This window comes from Apium graveolens, chromosome 11 (assembly GCF_009905375.1).
Source record: "Apium graveolens cultivar Ventura chromosome 11, ASM990537v1, whole genome shotgun sequence".
Taxonomy (NCBI): domain Eukaryota; kingdom Viridiplantae; phylum Streptophyta; class Magnoliopsida; order Apiales; family Apiaceae; genus Apium; species Apium graveolens.
The window spans coordinates 203,289,118-203,307,181 of record NC_133657.1 but is presented as its reverse complement, the minus strand read 5'-3'; the positions used below and the strand labels follow the sequence as shown (position 1 = coordinate 203,307,181).

General features: G+C 33.5%; 1 protein-coding gene across 2 annotated transcripts; it reads left to right on the top strand.

The window, feature by feature from the left end:
* Positions 1–7,284: 7,284 nt before the first annotated feature.
* On the top strand, positions 7,285–17,221 carry LOC141697043 (uncharacterized). 2 transcript variants are annotated; one of them, XM_074501228.1, is made up of 10 exons: positions 7,285–7,413; positions 8,767–9,303; positions 9,420–10,019; positions 10,168–11,295; positions 11,374–11,736; positions 12,300–12,853; positions 13,480–14,257; positions 14,682–15,056; positions 15,374–15,984; positions 16,395–17,221. In XM_074501228.1, exons 2-10 carry the CDS (start codon positions 8,781–8,783, stop codon positions 17,058–17,060), a joined length of 5,598 nt encoding a protein of 1,865 aa, XP_074357329.1. In that variant the 5' UTR covers positions 7,285–7,413; positions 8,767–8,780; the 3' UTR covers positions 17,061–17,221. The 2 variants fall into 2 exon arrangements, with proteins under 2 accessions (XP_074357329.1, XP_074357328.1); XM_074501227.1 differs by lacking the exon at positions 7,285–7,413 and having other exon boundaries at positions 7,871–9,303.
* The last annotated feature ends 843 nt before the right edge of the window (positions 17,222–18,064 follow it).

Genomic DNA, 18,064 nt, shown 5'->3' with positions numbered 1-18,064 from the left:
TATGATTCAGGTTTTGCTGAACAGCTCAAGAAAAAGCAGGGAGAATTCAAGAACACACTCCATTAACTTGATTAAACTTTGCTTCTACATGAAGAAAGCATCCGAATCCTCCTCGATTCTCGGACAGCATCAAGCTTAAGAGAGAAGGCAAGGTTCTAGTGATCATCAAATCTGAGGATCAAGAATGTTGGAACATTTCTTGCAACTAATCGATGTGTTTGAGCAATATTATTAATTTATCACTCCCTCCTTCATTTTGATTTGTTATCAAAAGAATTGGACACGCAGATAAAAGTAGTGTGAAAAGTAGGGATGGGCATTGACTCGTCGCGACCGATCCCGCCCCGATCCCCCACCGAAAGTGGCGGGGATTCAAGAACTTTTGCGGGGACGGGCCATGAAATGGAGACGATTTCAGAAAAAAAAAACCGGGGAACGGGTCGGGGACGGTTTTTTATGTCTACCCATCCCGATTTTTTCCCGCTCTACAATATATTTATATATTCTTATTTATCTTCAAAAAATATGTAAGTGATAGGGATAATATGCATTTTCTATGTTGTTATAAATATTTTTAGATACTATATTTTTTAAAATATAAGGTGAGAGTGATGTCCTACAAATGCACTTTGATTTTACATAAATATTTCATGTATCAAAAGACAAAATTACTAAAATATGCAGTATAATATTTAGTTTTTGCTATTTTTTTCTACATCTTACATGAAAAAAATTATTTAATAAAAATTTTGATTTTTATAAAATATCTCCGATTACCAGCGAAGATCCCCGTCCCCCGTTTGGGCCGAGGACGGTGAATGATATATAGTCCCCGACGGGGAATGGGTCGGGGACGGGGATTAGGTTTGAATTCGCGGGCCGGGCGCGGGGATAGTACTACACGACCCCGAAGTGACCCGACGCCCATCCCTAATGAAAAGGGAGGAAAAGTGGGTAAAATGGGGGACCCATTGACTATTTTTGGTATGTTTTGAAATATAAAGAAATGGATGAGACATCCCAAAAATGAAAGTGTAAAGAAATGAAAAGGAGGAAGGGAGTAATTTTTTGCAATATGTTTAAAGTTTGAAAGAACGCATAATTCAGAAAATTTGAAAGTAATTTATAGTTATAAATGGAATTTCAAAAATTGAATTGATCAAATGCTTGGAAGGTTTATCGGCGAGTTTTATCCGCAATTTTGACCAAACCAACCGATTTTTAGAACACGGGTCAATACAGGTAATTTTGTAATGTCGAACATAAAATATACTTTTAGCTGGAATCCTTAAGAATCTGGCAAAGTGGGACATTTGTAGGAGTAAGTTCTAAAAGCTTAAAATACAAAGCATCAAGACAATTGGGCCCATAATAAACTGGAATTGTGTTTTGGGCCGATATTCTGGTTCACTTAAAAATGCCCACAGTTTCGAAACTATTTTGATCGTGTAGTTCAAAAAATTAATTTTGTATGAATTATTTAATTAATATTATTAATTAAAAAAAATAAAAATAATACAATAAATTCGAACGAGAAATATAACAATTTTTTAATAAATAATTGAACTCCCAATTTTTTGCTTGATAACTAAACTCTCATATACATCAATTAATTTTGCTCTTTTTTTTGGCGAACCCTTTTGGTCCATTTCTATTTCATCTACTTGAGTAGTATTAACAAAATGGGTTTCGATCCGAATAATAGAGACAAAATTCATGAAATTGGCATATGATTCAAGACCTTAATCAAATAATCTTATAATCATTCAAAAATTAATTTAAATTGATCCGAAAATTATCCGAACCGAAAATATAAACGAAAATGAAGGGAAACAATAACAATTGAATTCATCAAATTGCAATTAAGATTAAAAAGTTTTGTATATAGATATTTTTTCCCATACATTAAGTACAAGTAAATGGTAACCAGTTTACATGAAGAGGGGCCAAGATGGTAGCATCCAATATATTAAAAATAAACGTGGGAAATCATTAGTCTATATCCATGACAAATTGGTTGTAAAAAAAAGTCACCCCAAATTGGTTGTAAATTCTAGAATTGCAATTCTGCACACGTGGAAGATGATTGTTGGAGATTACTACCTAATTGAGGAGACTTTTTCAGAATGTTACTCCTCGTTACCGACCAATTCTTTATGTTGGTTTAGGTACGGAGGTTAATAAATATGTATAAAATAGTGAAAAAGAGAAAGAAAAATGGGTGAAGTGGTGGAACCCATTGATTTTTAATGTATAAAAGGGAGATAGTGAAGTAAAAGTAGTGTGGAAAAGAAGAAAAAGTGAGAAAGTGGTGGGATCCATTAACTATTTTTGGTAAGTTTTGAAATGTAAAGAATTGGATGGAACATCCCAAAAAAGAAAATGTAAAAAAATGGTTGGGACAGAGGAAGCATATCATTAAATAGATTTAGAATTGACATAATTTGAGCTCACATCATACATGCTTATTTACACGTGAAATATATGCATGGTTAAATAATTGTAAACTCCTGTTAAAATGATTCTAAACGAAGACTTTATTAAATAAAGTTAGTAAAAAAAGAGACTTTATTAACAATTTTTTTGGAAAAAAATTGAGGTAAAAAATAGGAATAAATATTTTTATTTTGTAAATTATGACGTGGAAGGTAGTGGCCGTCAACTATATTTAAGCTGTATATTTTATGGACCATCAAGTAAAATGTTTATGTTTTTACAAATAAGTATTTGTTTTAAAAAATTATCGGATGAATAGTAGAATATAAAATTATACGTAAAAAGTTAAAATGAAATACAACAACAGTTCTAATATGGAGTTACAATTAATATTATTTTTAAAATAGGTACAAACGTAAAAGTTCATTGCAATGACATGGATTAATGAATCTATATATGCTGAAGTTATTCGGTTTACCATAACCAATTTGAAATGAGGAATTATAAAGATAATAAATGGTTTTGAAATGACTGGGTTTAAGAGGGGTGTACAGATCAACCGCTCGCAACCGACCGCATTTTTGCGGATAATCGCGAAATCGCTAATTCGCAGTTTGGATGCGGTTTTAAATTCTTGAAAATCGTAAATCGAAACTGCAACTGCAAATCGTAACATATATTTATAATAAAATATATTTTCAAAAATATAGTTGATATCATATGAATTAATAAGTATACATATTTATTAACTAATCTTAGGTTAATATTAGGACTTCGTTTATATGATTCACAATCATTATAAGATATATAACCAAATAAATGGAAAATGTAATCAACGTGTAATTTTGTTTATGTTTTTCTTTTTTCTTTTCTCTCGCCTCCATATTTTTGTATGTTTTTAATATTCTTGCTTCATACGTAACATTAGTTCGTATTTTATTTTTGAATGTAAATTTATCATGTAACTTAAACTTGAATTTATTAATATTCCGATTTTTTTTACAAATTATTAATTATTTTAAAATAAGTGGTTGAACCGCAAACCGATCCGCAATAACCGCAAATTCGCAACCGCAATTGACGCGGTTAACCGCAACCGTGACAATTTTCTAAAACCGCCATTCGCGGTTTGGTTCGACTTTTACCCCAAAACCGATCCGATCTGAATCGCGTACACCCTTTTCAACTCTCTGTTTGGGATTGGGTTAGCTAAATGGTTGTTAGAAATTTACTATCTGCCCTTGTTTAATAATTAATATTTTTCGTATATAAATCGTGTAATTTAGTGTACTAAAGCGAGTAAACACAGATATATTAGTTCCGAATTAGTGTCATCAAATTGGTAAACGAATATAAATTCGGGTCGGATTCGGGTTTAAAATTTAGTACACAAAAATATAAAAATACACGAAATATTTGTACATGACACGGAACGTTGTAAGGTCCGATGATAATTAACATTCACATAATTGAAAAACCATAAACATAAGTAAGCATTCTGGCCAGTCGCGGATAGACCATTGCTAAAGGCAGGTCACGTGGCCTACCATTTTTATTTTTAATTTTTTTTCAATTTTTTTTCATACGTCACATCTCACATGTGTACTAAACTAATACATAATACATCTTCACATATTATATTAACACAAACATATTGCCCACATTTTTCTTCTCTAATATCAAACTTCTCCATCGATTAATTTTTTTCACCCTAAATTTTCAAGTTCTTGATATGATTCATCTCCAAAATTCTCCTCTATTATACTCATATTTTCAGATTTTTTAGAAATTGCAATTTGAAAAAGAAAAAACAGAGACCGCAAGGTGTTCGATAAAATGTCACAGTGAATATTTTGTTGCGTTATTAATTCCTACCTGGGCTTGCTTTGTTGTTGACGAAATGAAAAGGTCGAGTACTCGTGATATCAAGCCACCAAGATTCTTCTCCGTCAGTCACTATAGTTTAACCTGATTTTGACATTGTTAATCTTCCACAAGATCCGGGCAAAAGAAAAAAGTTGAGTGATTTTCATCCCGATAAGAGAGATTTAGTGAGGAGAACGTACATATAAAAGACCCTTACCAACCAGAAGATTATGTTAAATGTGTGACACACCACAGTCTAAATCTTGTATCCGCCACCGATTGTAGCATACAAATTGTAAAGGAATGCACCCCTTGTAAATGAAGTCTAAATTGCGCTATACCTAGAAACGATAAACGTGTTTAAATTTCACATGAGAGTTCAAAAATTGAGACCTTAGTACTAAATTTTATCCCTACAAAATTTGTAAAAACTAAGGCAAATTGAAGGAGGAGAGGAAAAAAAAATAGTACCAGAACGCCATTTTTTATGGGTGTCTGTGACAAGTTCCCATAAAAAATAAATTTATATACTATTTTTGTTCAAAATTGAATAAATATACCAAAAAATAAAATTTTCATTCAAATAGAAAATAAACGAACCTCGGCCCATATTTGTCAGGTGTAGTGTTTGCTTTAATTCAACCTCAAAACTATTGCGCTATTGGGCCCCCACACCAACTTAAGTCCAAACACTGTATTGAGCAGAGAGTGAGCAGTATAGCCGGTGAGGTAATAAAAAAAATACATAAAAAAAATTCGAAAATAGAAAGCGAGCAAATATATCGACAGCAGCCACAGTACTTAATATAGTGTGAATATATTACGCAATTTTTCCATAAACGACATAATATAAACTAACAAATAAAATTAAAGTCACAATCACACAAAAACACAATATGATAACTAAACACCATCGAGCAATTATCGAGAAAAGGGCCCAAATGACATAAATTATAGAGCAGGGAAGCAGCACATGGGCGGCCCCCACCCATTACACATCCCCTAATTGATGCCGATCAGAAATTGTTCCCAACCACTTTTTTACGATTTTTTTTAAATGTTTCATCCAATTATTTATATTTAATTATTTATATTTTAAAATTTATCAAAAATAGTAAATATATTTTATTAATTTCTCATTTTTTCTTTCTTTTCATACTAATTTTACTCCATTATTTTTTTATATATTAAAAATTAATGAGTCTCATCGCCTCATACTTTTTTTCTCTTTCTATTTTTCACTAATATATATATATATTTTTTAACCTCTATACCCAAATCAAATGTAAATTATTGACCGGGATTATGCATGTCAATGGATCGAGCTTGGATCGGATCGACCTAAATCCATATCCATATCCATTTATTTTTTCGGATTTGGATTCAGATCGGATCGGCGCCGAATTTTTATAGGCCGATCCATATTCAGATCCGTTCGGATAACGAATTTCGGATCGGATATCCGCTCCATTTATGTATATTTATTTTTTTAACTTAACTTATTACAAAATTTATTTAAAATTTACAATTCCGAAAAATATTAAAATACAAGTAAAATACAACGGAATTCAAAAAATTAACAAAGTAAAATTCCCTTTTGAAATAAACATACTGAGCTGTACAATATTTTAATGCTAATTATGAAAAAATTGATGTTACGAAATGGAAGTGTTATATGAATGGATAATTTGGGTTATACGGCTTTAAAAGATAAAAGAACTAGGATTATAGAAATGAGGTTATAGAAATGGACTATACGCTTGAGACCGAACCGAATGAAATATAGATTATGGAACTTGACTCGAGGATAATATGTTTAAAAATAGAATTATTAAAAAATATTTTTATTATAATTATATATATATAACCGGATCGGATTATTAACGGATCAGATCGACCTAAATCCATATCCGTTCCATTTATAATCGAATATTTGTTATCGGATCGGATCCCGAATCGGATTTTTAATAGGTCTATCCAAATCCGCTAAAATGGCCTCGGATCGGATCGGGTCGGATCTGATTTTCGCTTCATTGACAGGGTTAACCGGGATGGAGGGAGTAGCATCTAGCTACCAGTCGACGATTGCTATTAATGCGTCAAAGGCGTAACGCAAGTATGTGATGCGTTAAATGTGTAAACAAAAGATATAAAGGCGTTGATTTTTTGGAGCACTATATACTTTTTTTATAACTTGATACCGGTTTGTGTTTTGACACTAACTCGTTAAAGATGCCTTGCCACAGTGCCTGCGATAAATGGTTTGGTTATGGTTTCCAATAAATTTAAAACGTTTAAACCAAACCGTACCGTTATATAATAATTTATAAAAATTCTAATATATAGATATGAGTTATGATTATAAATTATGATTTTATGTGTGTGAGTGTATATTATATTAAAAACATCAAATTACTTTTTAAATAAAAACTTAGTTAATTGTTAATATGTCGTAGTTATACTCTACTTCATATAGTAAATATTATTTAAATTAAATTAAAGTATATGAAAGTCATATGTAAACTAAATATTTGTAAATATATATCACACATTTATATGTAATATATAATAAATTTTATATTATATTAAATTAAATAATCGTTTGGTTGTAAGTTTAATATAAACGAAACAAAGTAAATGATTAAGCTCGTGGTTCAGAACTGAACCAATCCGTTATTTTATGGTCTGATTTGATTTGATCTCGACATTTAATTAATCTGGTTAAGTTTTGAATTTCAAAAAACCGTTCTTACTAGTTCGGTTCGAAAAAAACAAGAATCCGGAACAAACGAATCCGTGAACAACCCCTAATTATTACTGTAAAAATTATAAAATTAACGAACATCTACAAATATCAACAATTAAAAAAAAATCAATTAATTAAAAGAAATTATTACATACAAAACCCCCCATTACATCATTACTTCCGAATTCCGATCACAAAGCCGCCTAAAAAAGATGGGAGTTTATACATTTGTGTGCAGGAGCTCCGGTGGAGAATGGACCGGAAAGCAACACAAGGAAGGAGATCTAGAAGCTTCTGCTCCCTCCACTTATGGCGGCGTTCAGTCCTCTTTCTCCTTTGTTCGCCCTAATTCCCCTGTTTTTAAGGTTCCATTTCGGATTTTTTTTCTTTTAATAGATTTTTTTAATTGTCAATAATTTTAGATGTTTTTTAGTTTTATAATTTTTACAGTAATAATTGCTCGATTGTGTTTGGTTATCATGTTGTGTTTTTTTATGTGATTGTGAGTTTCATTTTGTTTGTTAGTTAAAATTATGTCGTCCATGGAAAATTTGAGTAATATGTTCACACTATATTAAGTAGGGTTTGTCTCTAGCTGAGAAAAATTTCCCAGCGGCTTTTTTTAAAAAAACATTATCATTACACTTAAAGTACTTAAAAAAATAAATCAAAAAACAAAATTTTCATATACATTCTATGGTCTCAAAATTTTAAACTTTCTTTGGGGCATTCCATCAAATAGTTAGAGTGCATTTATCACGAGATATTGTAAATCACTCAAAAAGGTAAGCAAAAAACAGCAATAATTACTTACATGTGTGTATATATATATATATATATATATATGATTGCAACTAGAACTAGGTGAAATGGTGACTCCAGCTGTATGACGGATGCAAATGAGCATATTTAAGTATTTTTCTTGCTACTGGTTCATCACATGATTGCTTGTTTTCACCCAGCGGAAACATATTTGTCCTCTTGATCTTCCATTTTTTACCCAGCGGAAGCTGGGACCGCTCTCCTTTAGATCCGCCCCTGCTGTGCACATGACACATGTTAAGCACTAAAACTTATAAAGTTTGGAGTATTTTGAGTGGTGTATTTGTTGTAAATGCAGGGGAGTCGACCATTATTAAAAAGTGTTGGCCAATCAAAACAAGTTAAAATTATAGAAGTTTGTGTTTAGTGTGTGCCCATTGGCACAACACAGAAAAACCGTATTAAGTAGTGTGGCTGCTGTCGATATATATTTGTGTTCGATATTATCTAAATAATAGTTAAATTTATCAAATAGAGATAGGAGATAATCATTTTGAAATGAGGAATTATAAAGATAATAAATGGTTTTGAAATGACTGGGTTTAACTCTCTGTTTGGGATTGGGTCAACAAAATGGTTGTTAGAAATTTACTATCTGGCTTTGTTTATTCAGACGTCCTTCTCTGCATAGCTGGCCACATGTAGCATGTGGATTTTAGATTAAATAAATAAATGTCATCGGGCCTGGTTAGTTTTAGTGTAATTTAGTGTTGCGTGTATAATTTTGAAAAACAAGAAGCCTCTGTATATGAAGATAAGTAATGCTGAATAAGTAGCAACTACAAATACTTCCAATTTAAACGGGGGATTCAATAACAATATTGTATACACGTACATAACTATGGATCGATTAGATGCTTTGTATGATGCTGCCATTGCTGGAGATGTTGATGCAGTTGCTAAATTGGAGATGGAAGCTGATATCCTCAACTATGATGAACAAACTATCCTGCACGTGGAATCCAAAAATGGAAATACAGAACGGGTGCGATTCATTGTGAGGGAGTTTGCAAGCAAAAACCTTTTGGTGAAGCTGGATAATCAACAAGAGACTGCACTTACATGGGCTGCATATTTAGGACACACGGAAGTGGTTGCGGTCCTGATTGATGCAGCTAGACATTTGCCTTCTTTGTCACCTCATGATAATGGAGTTAGTTCGTTTCAAGCTTTTCTTAGGCAAGGTGATAAAGATTCGGACACTGCCTTACATGGAGCAGTTTTTCAAGGTAACGTTGATATTGTTAAGCTATTGGTAGAGGCTGACCCTACTGATCGGCATACACAAAATGATGATGGTAAAACCCCAATGTTCATAGCCGTGGAAAAAGAGTACAACGAGATAGTCGAGATAATCTCTACAACCTGCACAGCTCCTTCTTTGGACGGTCCTGATGGTAGTGCTGTCGTGCGTGTTAAAAATCTCGACCAAGGTATGGCCTTCAACTTCATAAATGGTCCTTTTTAATAAATAATGTAAAATATTGATACTACAATGTATTTCGTTTTGCTTTTAATGCTAAATGCATTTCCTTTGTTGTTATTAAAGGTGAGAGCCGTGGTGGAACACTCTATAAAATTATGGATAGAGATGCTTTGTATGATGCTGCTATTTCCGGAGATGCTGATGTCATTGCAATATTGGAGATGAAAACTGAAATACTCAACGAGTATGGAGAAACAATCCTTCACATTGAATCGGAGTCTGGAAATACAGAACATGTGCGATTTATTTTGAGGGAGTTCGTAAAGAAAAATCTTCTGGGCAAGCTGAATAGATTCCAACAAACTGCACTTCATTTGGCTGTATCTAACAGACATACTGAAGTGGCTAAGGTCATCATTGAAGCAGCTAGACACAATTTTCCGGGAACTTCCTTTCAAGATTTTCTGAGGCAAGGCGATCAGGACAATGACACTGCCTTACATGTAGCAGTCATGGAAGGAAACATAGAAATTGTGAAGCTGTTAGTACAGGCCGACCCTACTGATACCCATTCACAAAACGACATAGGTGAAACACCAATGTACATGGCTGTGGAACAAGGGTTGAATGATATAGTGGAGATAATCTCTACAACTTGCACAGCTCCTTCTCTGGACGGACCTGATGGTAATATTGTTGTGCGTATTAACACTCCGGACCAAGGTATGCCTTAACTTTTAATTTTTTTTTTATGTAAAACGCATAGATTATATTGTAATTTTAATTTGACCCCTTAATGGTACCAACTACCAAGAGTACTTCTATTTGATAAATGCGTTAAATCCAAAATTGATACGTTTTATATATATAGTTAAGAGCCCTGGTGAAGCACTTTATAAAATTATGGATAGAGATGATTTGTTTGACGCTGCTATTGCCGGAGATGCTGATGCCATAGCTAGGTTGGAGATTAAAACAGATACAGTCAGCAAATATGGCGAAACTATCCTTCACATTGAATCGCAGTCTGGAAATACAGAACATGTGCGATTTATTTTGAGGGAGTTTGCATCCAAAAATCTTTTAGCCAAAATTACTATATATAAGCATACTGCACTTCACCAGGCTATATACCGGGGACATACTGAAGTCGCTGAAGTCATCATTGAAGCAGCTAGACAAAATTTGTCGGAAACTTCCTTTCAAGATTTTCTGAGGCAAGGTGATAAAGATAATGACACCGCCTTACATGCAGCAGTCATGGAAGGAAACGTTGCAATTGTTAAGCTATTAGTGGAGGCCGACCCTCATGATACACATATACAAAATGACGATGAAGGTAAAACACCGATGTACATAGCCGTGGAACAAGGGTACAATGAAATAGTACACATAATATCTACAATTTGCACAGCTCCTTCTCTGAACGGACCTGGTGGTAGTACTGCTTTGCATGCTGCTGTTAGAAATGACAACGATAGTATTGAAGTGGTTAAGGTCCTAATTGATGCAGCTAGACGTTTGCCTTATTCTGCTCCAGATCATGAAAATTCTGATTCCATTCCAGTTACTTCTCTTCAATCTTCTATTCTGAGAACTGATGAAGATGACGATGATGATGATAGCACTGGAGATAATACTGATCCCAATCGAGTTACTTCTTTTCAAGCTTCGTCTTCCTATAATGATAGCACTGATGATCATCCACTTAGTTCTTTTCAAGCTTTCCTCAGGCGAGTTGATGAAGATGGGAACACTGCCTTGCACATAGCAGTCATGCAACATAACTTGGCTTCGGCTAAACTATTAGTAGAGTCTGATCCAAGTTATGAGGGTACTCCAAACAACAAAGGTCAAACACCGTTTTACATAGCTGTGGAAAGAGGGCATGCCCATACAGCAAAGATAATCTGTACAACGTGCGCAACTCCTCATTTTTTGGATGGTCCCGGAGGTAAGATGACTGCTTTGCATGCTGTTATCAAGAATCTTGACGAAGGTATGCAAAACGTACATATTAATTGGACTCGTATTGTAATTTTATCACAACATTTTCATGGTACTTCTACTCTTGCAGCCAATAATGAAGCTAAAGAGGTGATTGAAATGATCATTGATCAAATAAAAAAGCACAAGATTAATGTTGCTCTTGATGAAATATTTTATAAAACTGACGAGGATGGATGTACTACCTTAGAAGTGGCGGTGGGGCTAAATAAAGTGGCGGTGGTTGAATTGATATTAGACCTACAAAATTCGGCCTCAAAGAGAGAGGATGGTGCTTTTATTAGTCTCATGCCTTTAATATATAAAGCCGAGGGGAAGGATTACAAGAATATTGTCGACTTACTCACGCAATGGTACAACGATGGATCTAAATTATCTAAAGACTTCAAAGATCAAGTCAGTTTGATTTCTGCTATTAGAAGTGGCAAAACAGGTATGTAACTTAATTTCACTTAAATTAATCAAGTATATTATATGCATTTATTTATAGATAAAGCTATATCAAATATAAAGCTATACATATACGTTAAAAAATGAAATTGCTAGAGTTAGAAAATTTATTGCAAATTTATTACAAAATGAGGTGTGATAAGTTTTGATTGAAATGAGTCTTGTACTCACCTCACATAAATAAGAACCAATTAAATCATATCACCTCATATATACATAATTTTGTAATATTTTGTAACTAATTTTGTACATGTAATACTACTCTAAAAGACGTGTAGAGTTAGCATAAAGTACAAAAATAAAGAATACACGTATTGAAGATGCGTATATGAAATATGCATATCGAAAATGTGAATTTGTTGGGAATTTTGGGCGGACTCGGGCGCTCGTGGGTATTTTGAATTCTCTAAGTAGAATAGTGGGTATTTTGGTGCAACAAGTAAATAGAATATACCGATTGTCTTATTACTAATTAATTTAAAATAAATATTCTACTTTCCATGTGAAATCATCTAGTTATATAATAATTATAACAATCTTTTTCAGAAACCGTTTTCAGCCTATTATTGGATGGCCGTCGTGCCCAGCGCCTTGTGACTTTTGTTGACAAGTTAGGTTGGACAGCCCTTCATCATGCAGTATATCATGAATCTAATCCAATAATTAAACACATAGCAGAAGCTCAAAGAGGGATCAAACCTAAATCTGGGTACCAAGATAAGGTACTTACACCCTTTCATGTAGCTGCCCAGAGAGGACGTACTTCGATTGTGATACTTCTTATGCAATTATGGCCGTCTTCCTCGCCGACATATACTCTTGTTAATAGAAATGGACAAAGTATACTGCATTTAGCGGCATTGCAAAGCAAGAAAGATATGATAGAAGGCATTTTAAAACACTGTCCAGAAGAATACAAGAAAGAGTTCGTGAACAAGCAGAACAACGACGGCTATACAGCTCTTCATCTGCTTATTCAACGTGGTTGTTTAGTTCCAGACCTCTTAAAATGCGAAGGACTTGATACAGGTGTGAAAAATAAAGAGAATTTCACTCCTTCAGACATGTTGTATACACAGGAGCAAATTATTAATGACCAGGTAAGATATAAACTAGTCAAACTTTTTTTTTCCTTTTATATTACATTAATCTTCTAGAACTATATTTATTTCTTAACCAGGGTTAGCTTAATTGGACCGAAAACAAGAAAAAATATATAATATTTAATTGTTTTGTTCTAGATTTGTTTCTCTATGCTGCATTTAGCCAAACTAGCCAAACTATTTTTTTGCTTTTATATTATATTAATCTTATAGAACTCTATCTATTTCTTAACTAGGGTTAGCTTTATTGGGCAGAAAACAAGAAAAAAATATAATATTTAACGTCAAAATTTAGAACCTTTAATTTTTATAACGAACATATGATGCGGTAAATATTAACCTGCGGTCTAGTTTAAGTAACTTTACCGTTGGCCTGAAATCTTACTCACGTGGTCGAAATTTTGATGAATGGCGGAATAGGAAAGATTGAATTTCTTTTACCGATATCAACTAGTACTGGACCAACTTGTACACAGTCTCAAATTGCGTGATCATGATACAGTATAGAAAATAAATATAAAGAAAAAAATACATGTCAAAATTAAGATACATACCATGCGCAACTCAATAAATGAATTGATGATTTCATTTATATGTGTGTATATCCTCCTCTCTTTTTACAGGTGAAAATCAAAGTTGCTCTGGATCATATTCAGATTGGTAGTAAAAAAGATACTTTTTCAAGTTCAGTGTTCACAACTAGTGAACGAGAGAAAAAAGATGTGAATTTTAGGGAAAAAGCACAACAGATGATAGATGAAAAGCTTGCACGGATGAAAGAAGACACTCGAGCTGTTGCTAATTGTTTTAGCGATGCTATTGCCGGAGATCCTATTTGTAGAGTTGTATTGGAGATGGAAGCCGATACACTGAACGAAGCGGGAGAAACTATCCTTCACCTTGAATCAAAGAAGGGAGTTAGAGGAAATATTCGGTTCATTTTGAGTGCTTTTGCAAACAAAAACCTTTTAGTCAGGCTGGATAATCGCAAACAAACTGCACTTTACCTTGCAGCACATCATGGACACACTCAAGTTGTTGAGGCACTCCTTGATGAAGCCAGACGTAATTTGCCTTCTTCCTTAGCAAATGATGATACCCATAATCTATTTACTCCTTTTCAAGCTTATGTTCGGCAAGCTAATGTGCCAGACCAGAACACTGCATTACACGCAGCAGTCCTTGGTGGTAATGTGGCTATTGTTAAGCTCTTGGTGGAGGCTGATCCAAATGATAGCCATGTTCAAAATACTGAAGGGAAAACTCCAATCTACATAGCTGCGGAAAATGGGTTTAAAGATGTTGTTAAGGAGCTCTGCAAGACTTGCACAGCCTTGTCTTTCGATGGTCCTGGTGGTTGTACCACTGCTTTGCATGCTCTTATTCAGAATCTCAAAAAAGGTATGTAATGTATATGTATGGGTAAGATATCCGTAAAATTAGTTACAAAGTAAATCTGTAAAACCTGCACAGCTCCAAATTTGGACGGTCCTATGGTAGTAGTACTGCTTTCACTACAAGAAAAACAGCCTCACATAATTATTTTGCACCGTTGTCTGAGTTTTTCCGTCGTTTATCGAGGCGCTGTGTGATTGAGTTCAGACAATGGTTTCTTAAACCGTTACTAGAAGCAGCTTAACACAATGGTTCATAAGCACTTGTTTAAAGATAAAAGAGACAATAGTTTTAAAATATGAACCATTGGCTCAATACTTAACGACAATAGTGTGACGAGAAAACCTTTATTCTAGTTTGTTACATACAAAAGTTTAAAATTTTTGAACCATTATCTTAATACTTGTTTAAAATTTCCCTTCACTTTCAGGGAATGAAGAAGATAGAGAGCTGATTATGATGACCGTTAAAGCAGCCAAACGTTGGAGTTTGTCGGAGGACGAACTACATGCAAGTTTCAAAGCAATATTTCATAGAAGTGACAAGTCCGGACGCACTCCCTTAGAATTGGCGATGTACCACAATCACGTCAACGCCGTGGAAATGATATTACTTGAAGATCCGGCCTATCAGGATGGCCGTGGAAGTAAAAATCATGGTCTTTTGCGTTTAATCTACCAAGCCATCGAGAATAAATACAGTGAAAGAATTCTCGAATTACTGTCTCGAACTTTCGAAGCTGGGATCAACCCTAATCTTAAAGGCGTGCTAGATTTGATTATTGCCATTCAAAGACGCGATGCAGGTGAGTAATATGTATTAATTTTATTGAATTATGTAATTTTAGGGAATTGATCAAAGAGGAATGATGTGCTAACCAAAATTTGGTAATTTAATATTATTGTATTTTATCAAAAAAGTAATTTCCTTTATATAGTGTACTCGATAAAATTAGAAAAATTGAAATAAAAAAAAAACATTTTGTACGCATTATTATATATAGTAGTGGATAATCAAAATTTGAACAAAAATTCTCTGCAGAGGTAATGTGTATGCTATGTACTAAAATATATGTTTATATATTTTATCTCAATTGTGTTTGGTGAAACTTTGTATCTTCAGATCCTATACCAGCACTCTTGGAAGCAGATGATAAACATTTTTTAAGTTTTGTCGACTCTGAAGGATGGACCCTGCTTCACCATGCTGCATATCACGAATTTGATTCTATACTGAGTGTCCTCATAGAGGCTCAAGAAAAAGTTGGATATCAGTTTGCATTTGGAGATGGGTTGGCAACACCATTTCATGTAGCAGCAAAATGTGGATTTACTTCTACAGTTAAACGACTTCTGCAATTGTGGCCAGCTTCTTCTCCCCCTCCGTACACAGCAGTGGACAAAAGAGGTCAACACATTATGCAGGTAGGGCCAACTTCACCCTCTCCGTACACAACAGTCGACGAAAATGGTAAAAACATACTGCACTTGGCTGCTGTTCAGAATAAGAAGGAGATGGTAAATGGTATTTTAAGATATTGTCCACGGGAGCACAAGGACCTGCTTTTATTCAAAAAAGATATTGACGGAAATACTCCTCTCCATTTACTTGTCTCTCGGGGATGCTTCATTGAGGAACTTATCAAATATATAGCACCCGATACGACCCTGAATAGAGAAAATTTGACTCCCAGAGACATGTTATATTCTGAACATGAAATTGTTGGTGATCAGGTAAGTAAAAAAATCTAATCTTTAAAATATTTTTAGGAACAAATTACTTGTTACCTTTAACAAGTAATGATATCATAATCTTATATATAAACATACGGTAAATATATGTTACCTAAAAGGTGGGTTTGTTTAAATTTGATCATAATTGTATAAAAATTTTCATTTTCTCGATAATATATTTTTAAAATAATATTTACTGAATTAGTTATTTACTGAATTAGTTACAAGTTAACAATTTAGAACATATATATGTTACTAGTAAATTAAGATTTAAAAATATATTTGAATCGTCAACAATTTAGTACAAGTTAATATAGTTTCTATGGGATTTACTAAGTTTTGGTATGAGTCATATTAAAAGGATGACTCCAGCTAAAAATAAATATTAACTACTTGTCCTTTCTTTTTAGGTTCAAATAAAAATGGCACTGGATGATATCAACACTGAGCAGTCTAGGAAACTCTGGTCCAGCAGTAGAAAGAAACATTCTTTTTCAAGTTTAGTGCTCCCTAGTAGACGGGAGAAAAAAGATATCCTTTTTAATGAAGAGCAAAAGTTGTTGATGGATGTAAAGAATGCAAAGATGGAAGAAGATCTGCAAAGATACAGAGAGGGGACCAACAGCCAGATAGTAGTTAGTGCATTAATAACTACAATAACTTTTACAGTTGGATTCACCATGCCTGGAGGTCTTCATCAAAGTGGAGAAACTAATGAAGGATTGGCCGTTCTTTCTAAAAAAGCCGCTTTTAATATATTTATGATATCAGATGCATTAGCTTTGCTGTTGTCAATCTGTTCTTTGTTCATCTACTTTCTTGAAAATATGTCACAAGATCTACGGGAAGTAACCAAACTTCATGCAACAACAGTTGGGCTGAACATTGCTTCTGTTATGTTGACCATGTTTGTTTTTATGACAGGAACGTATGTTGTGTTATCCCAGTCACTAACCCTGACCATTAGCATTTGCGTCATCGGTTCCCTCTTCTTTGTTTTTGCTATTGTTCAACTGCTGAAGCTTGCATATGATCGCCGAGCACGGAAGAATGAAGAATACAAGAAAGAAGCTTAAGGATCTGTTTTGCTATTTTCAGTTATTTTATGTACTCCAAGTTATGATATATGGAACCATGATTCCATTAAAGAGGACTTACGCTATTTAGCAGGAAATTGTAGAAGCTGTACGAGTCACTTGTTTTTATCAATTAATAGTAAATTACAATGTTGTTTCTTGCTAACTAGTGAAAGAAAATGTTGTCACGGTCATAGGTTCACTTTGGTTTTTGTTTATTTGAAAAATATGACGGTTCATTGCTTGGTGCTACAAATAACCAAGAACTCTATTCCGGCAGCAGAGACATAATTGACTTGAATAAACTAATAATCACATAACTGTTGATAATAAACTAATAATTACGCAACTTTGAGACAAAGTGAACAAGCATTCTCAACTTCGAATGCACACTTCTCAATAATAAACATACTCCCGTCCGTCTCATATTATGTGTTTTGTTTTGACAAATAAATGATCAAATTTACTTAGTTTTGACTGATAATTACGACAATTTTATGTATTATTTTTAAAAAATAAAAAAATATATTTGAAAGAGAATTAGGATATATCCAAATGATACTAGTTTTAAAAATTATTTAATTATATTTTATGCGTAATTTATAATCAAAATTTAAATAATTTAACTTTTGACATTTATCTGTTAACACATAATATGAGATGGAGGGAGTACTAGACTTCTTCAGCGTGAGGAGCCCAACAACTTGTAAGTTTTGACGATGATGCTGGGGCACCACTTGTCTATAATTATCAAATATTGAATTTCATGTTTATAAGAAGATAGGACTTATGGTTAATTGTGATCAACCTCGACTTCTCCAAACACTAACTGCTAATAAATACGGGAATTGATAAATAAGTTTGTGATTTTACTATTTAACTTCCAAATTTGATTTTTGAATATCTTCATTGCATATCTGACCTTAATTCTCAGTTGGGGAATTCATCGAGTCCATCTTTATCATGTATAACTGTGTCATTCGCAAGTTAATTGGAGCTAAAAT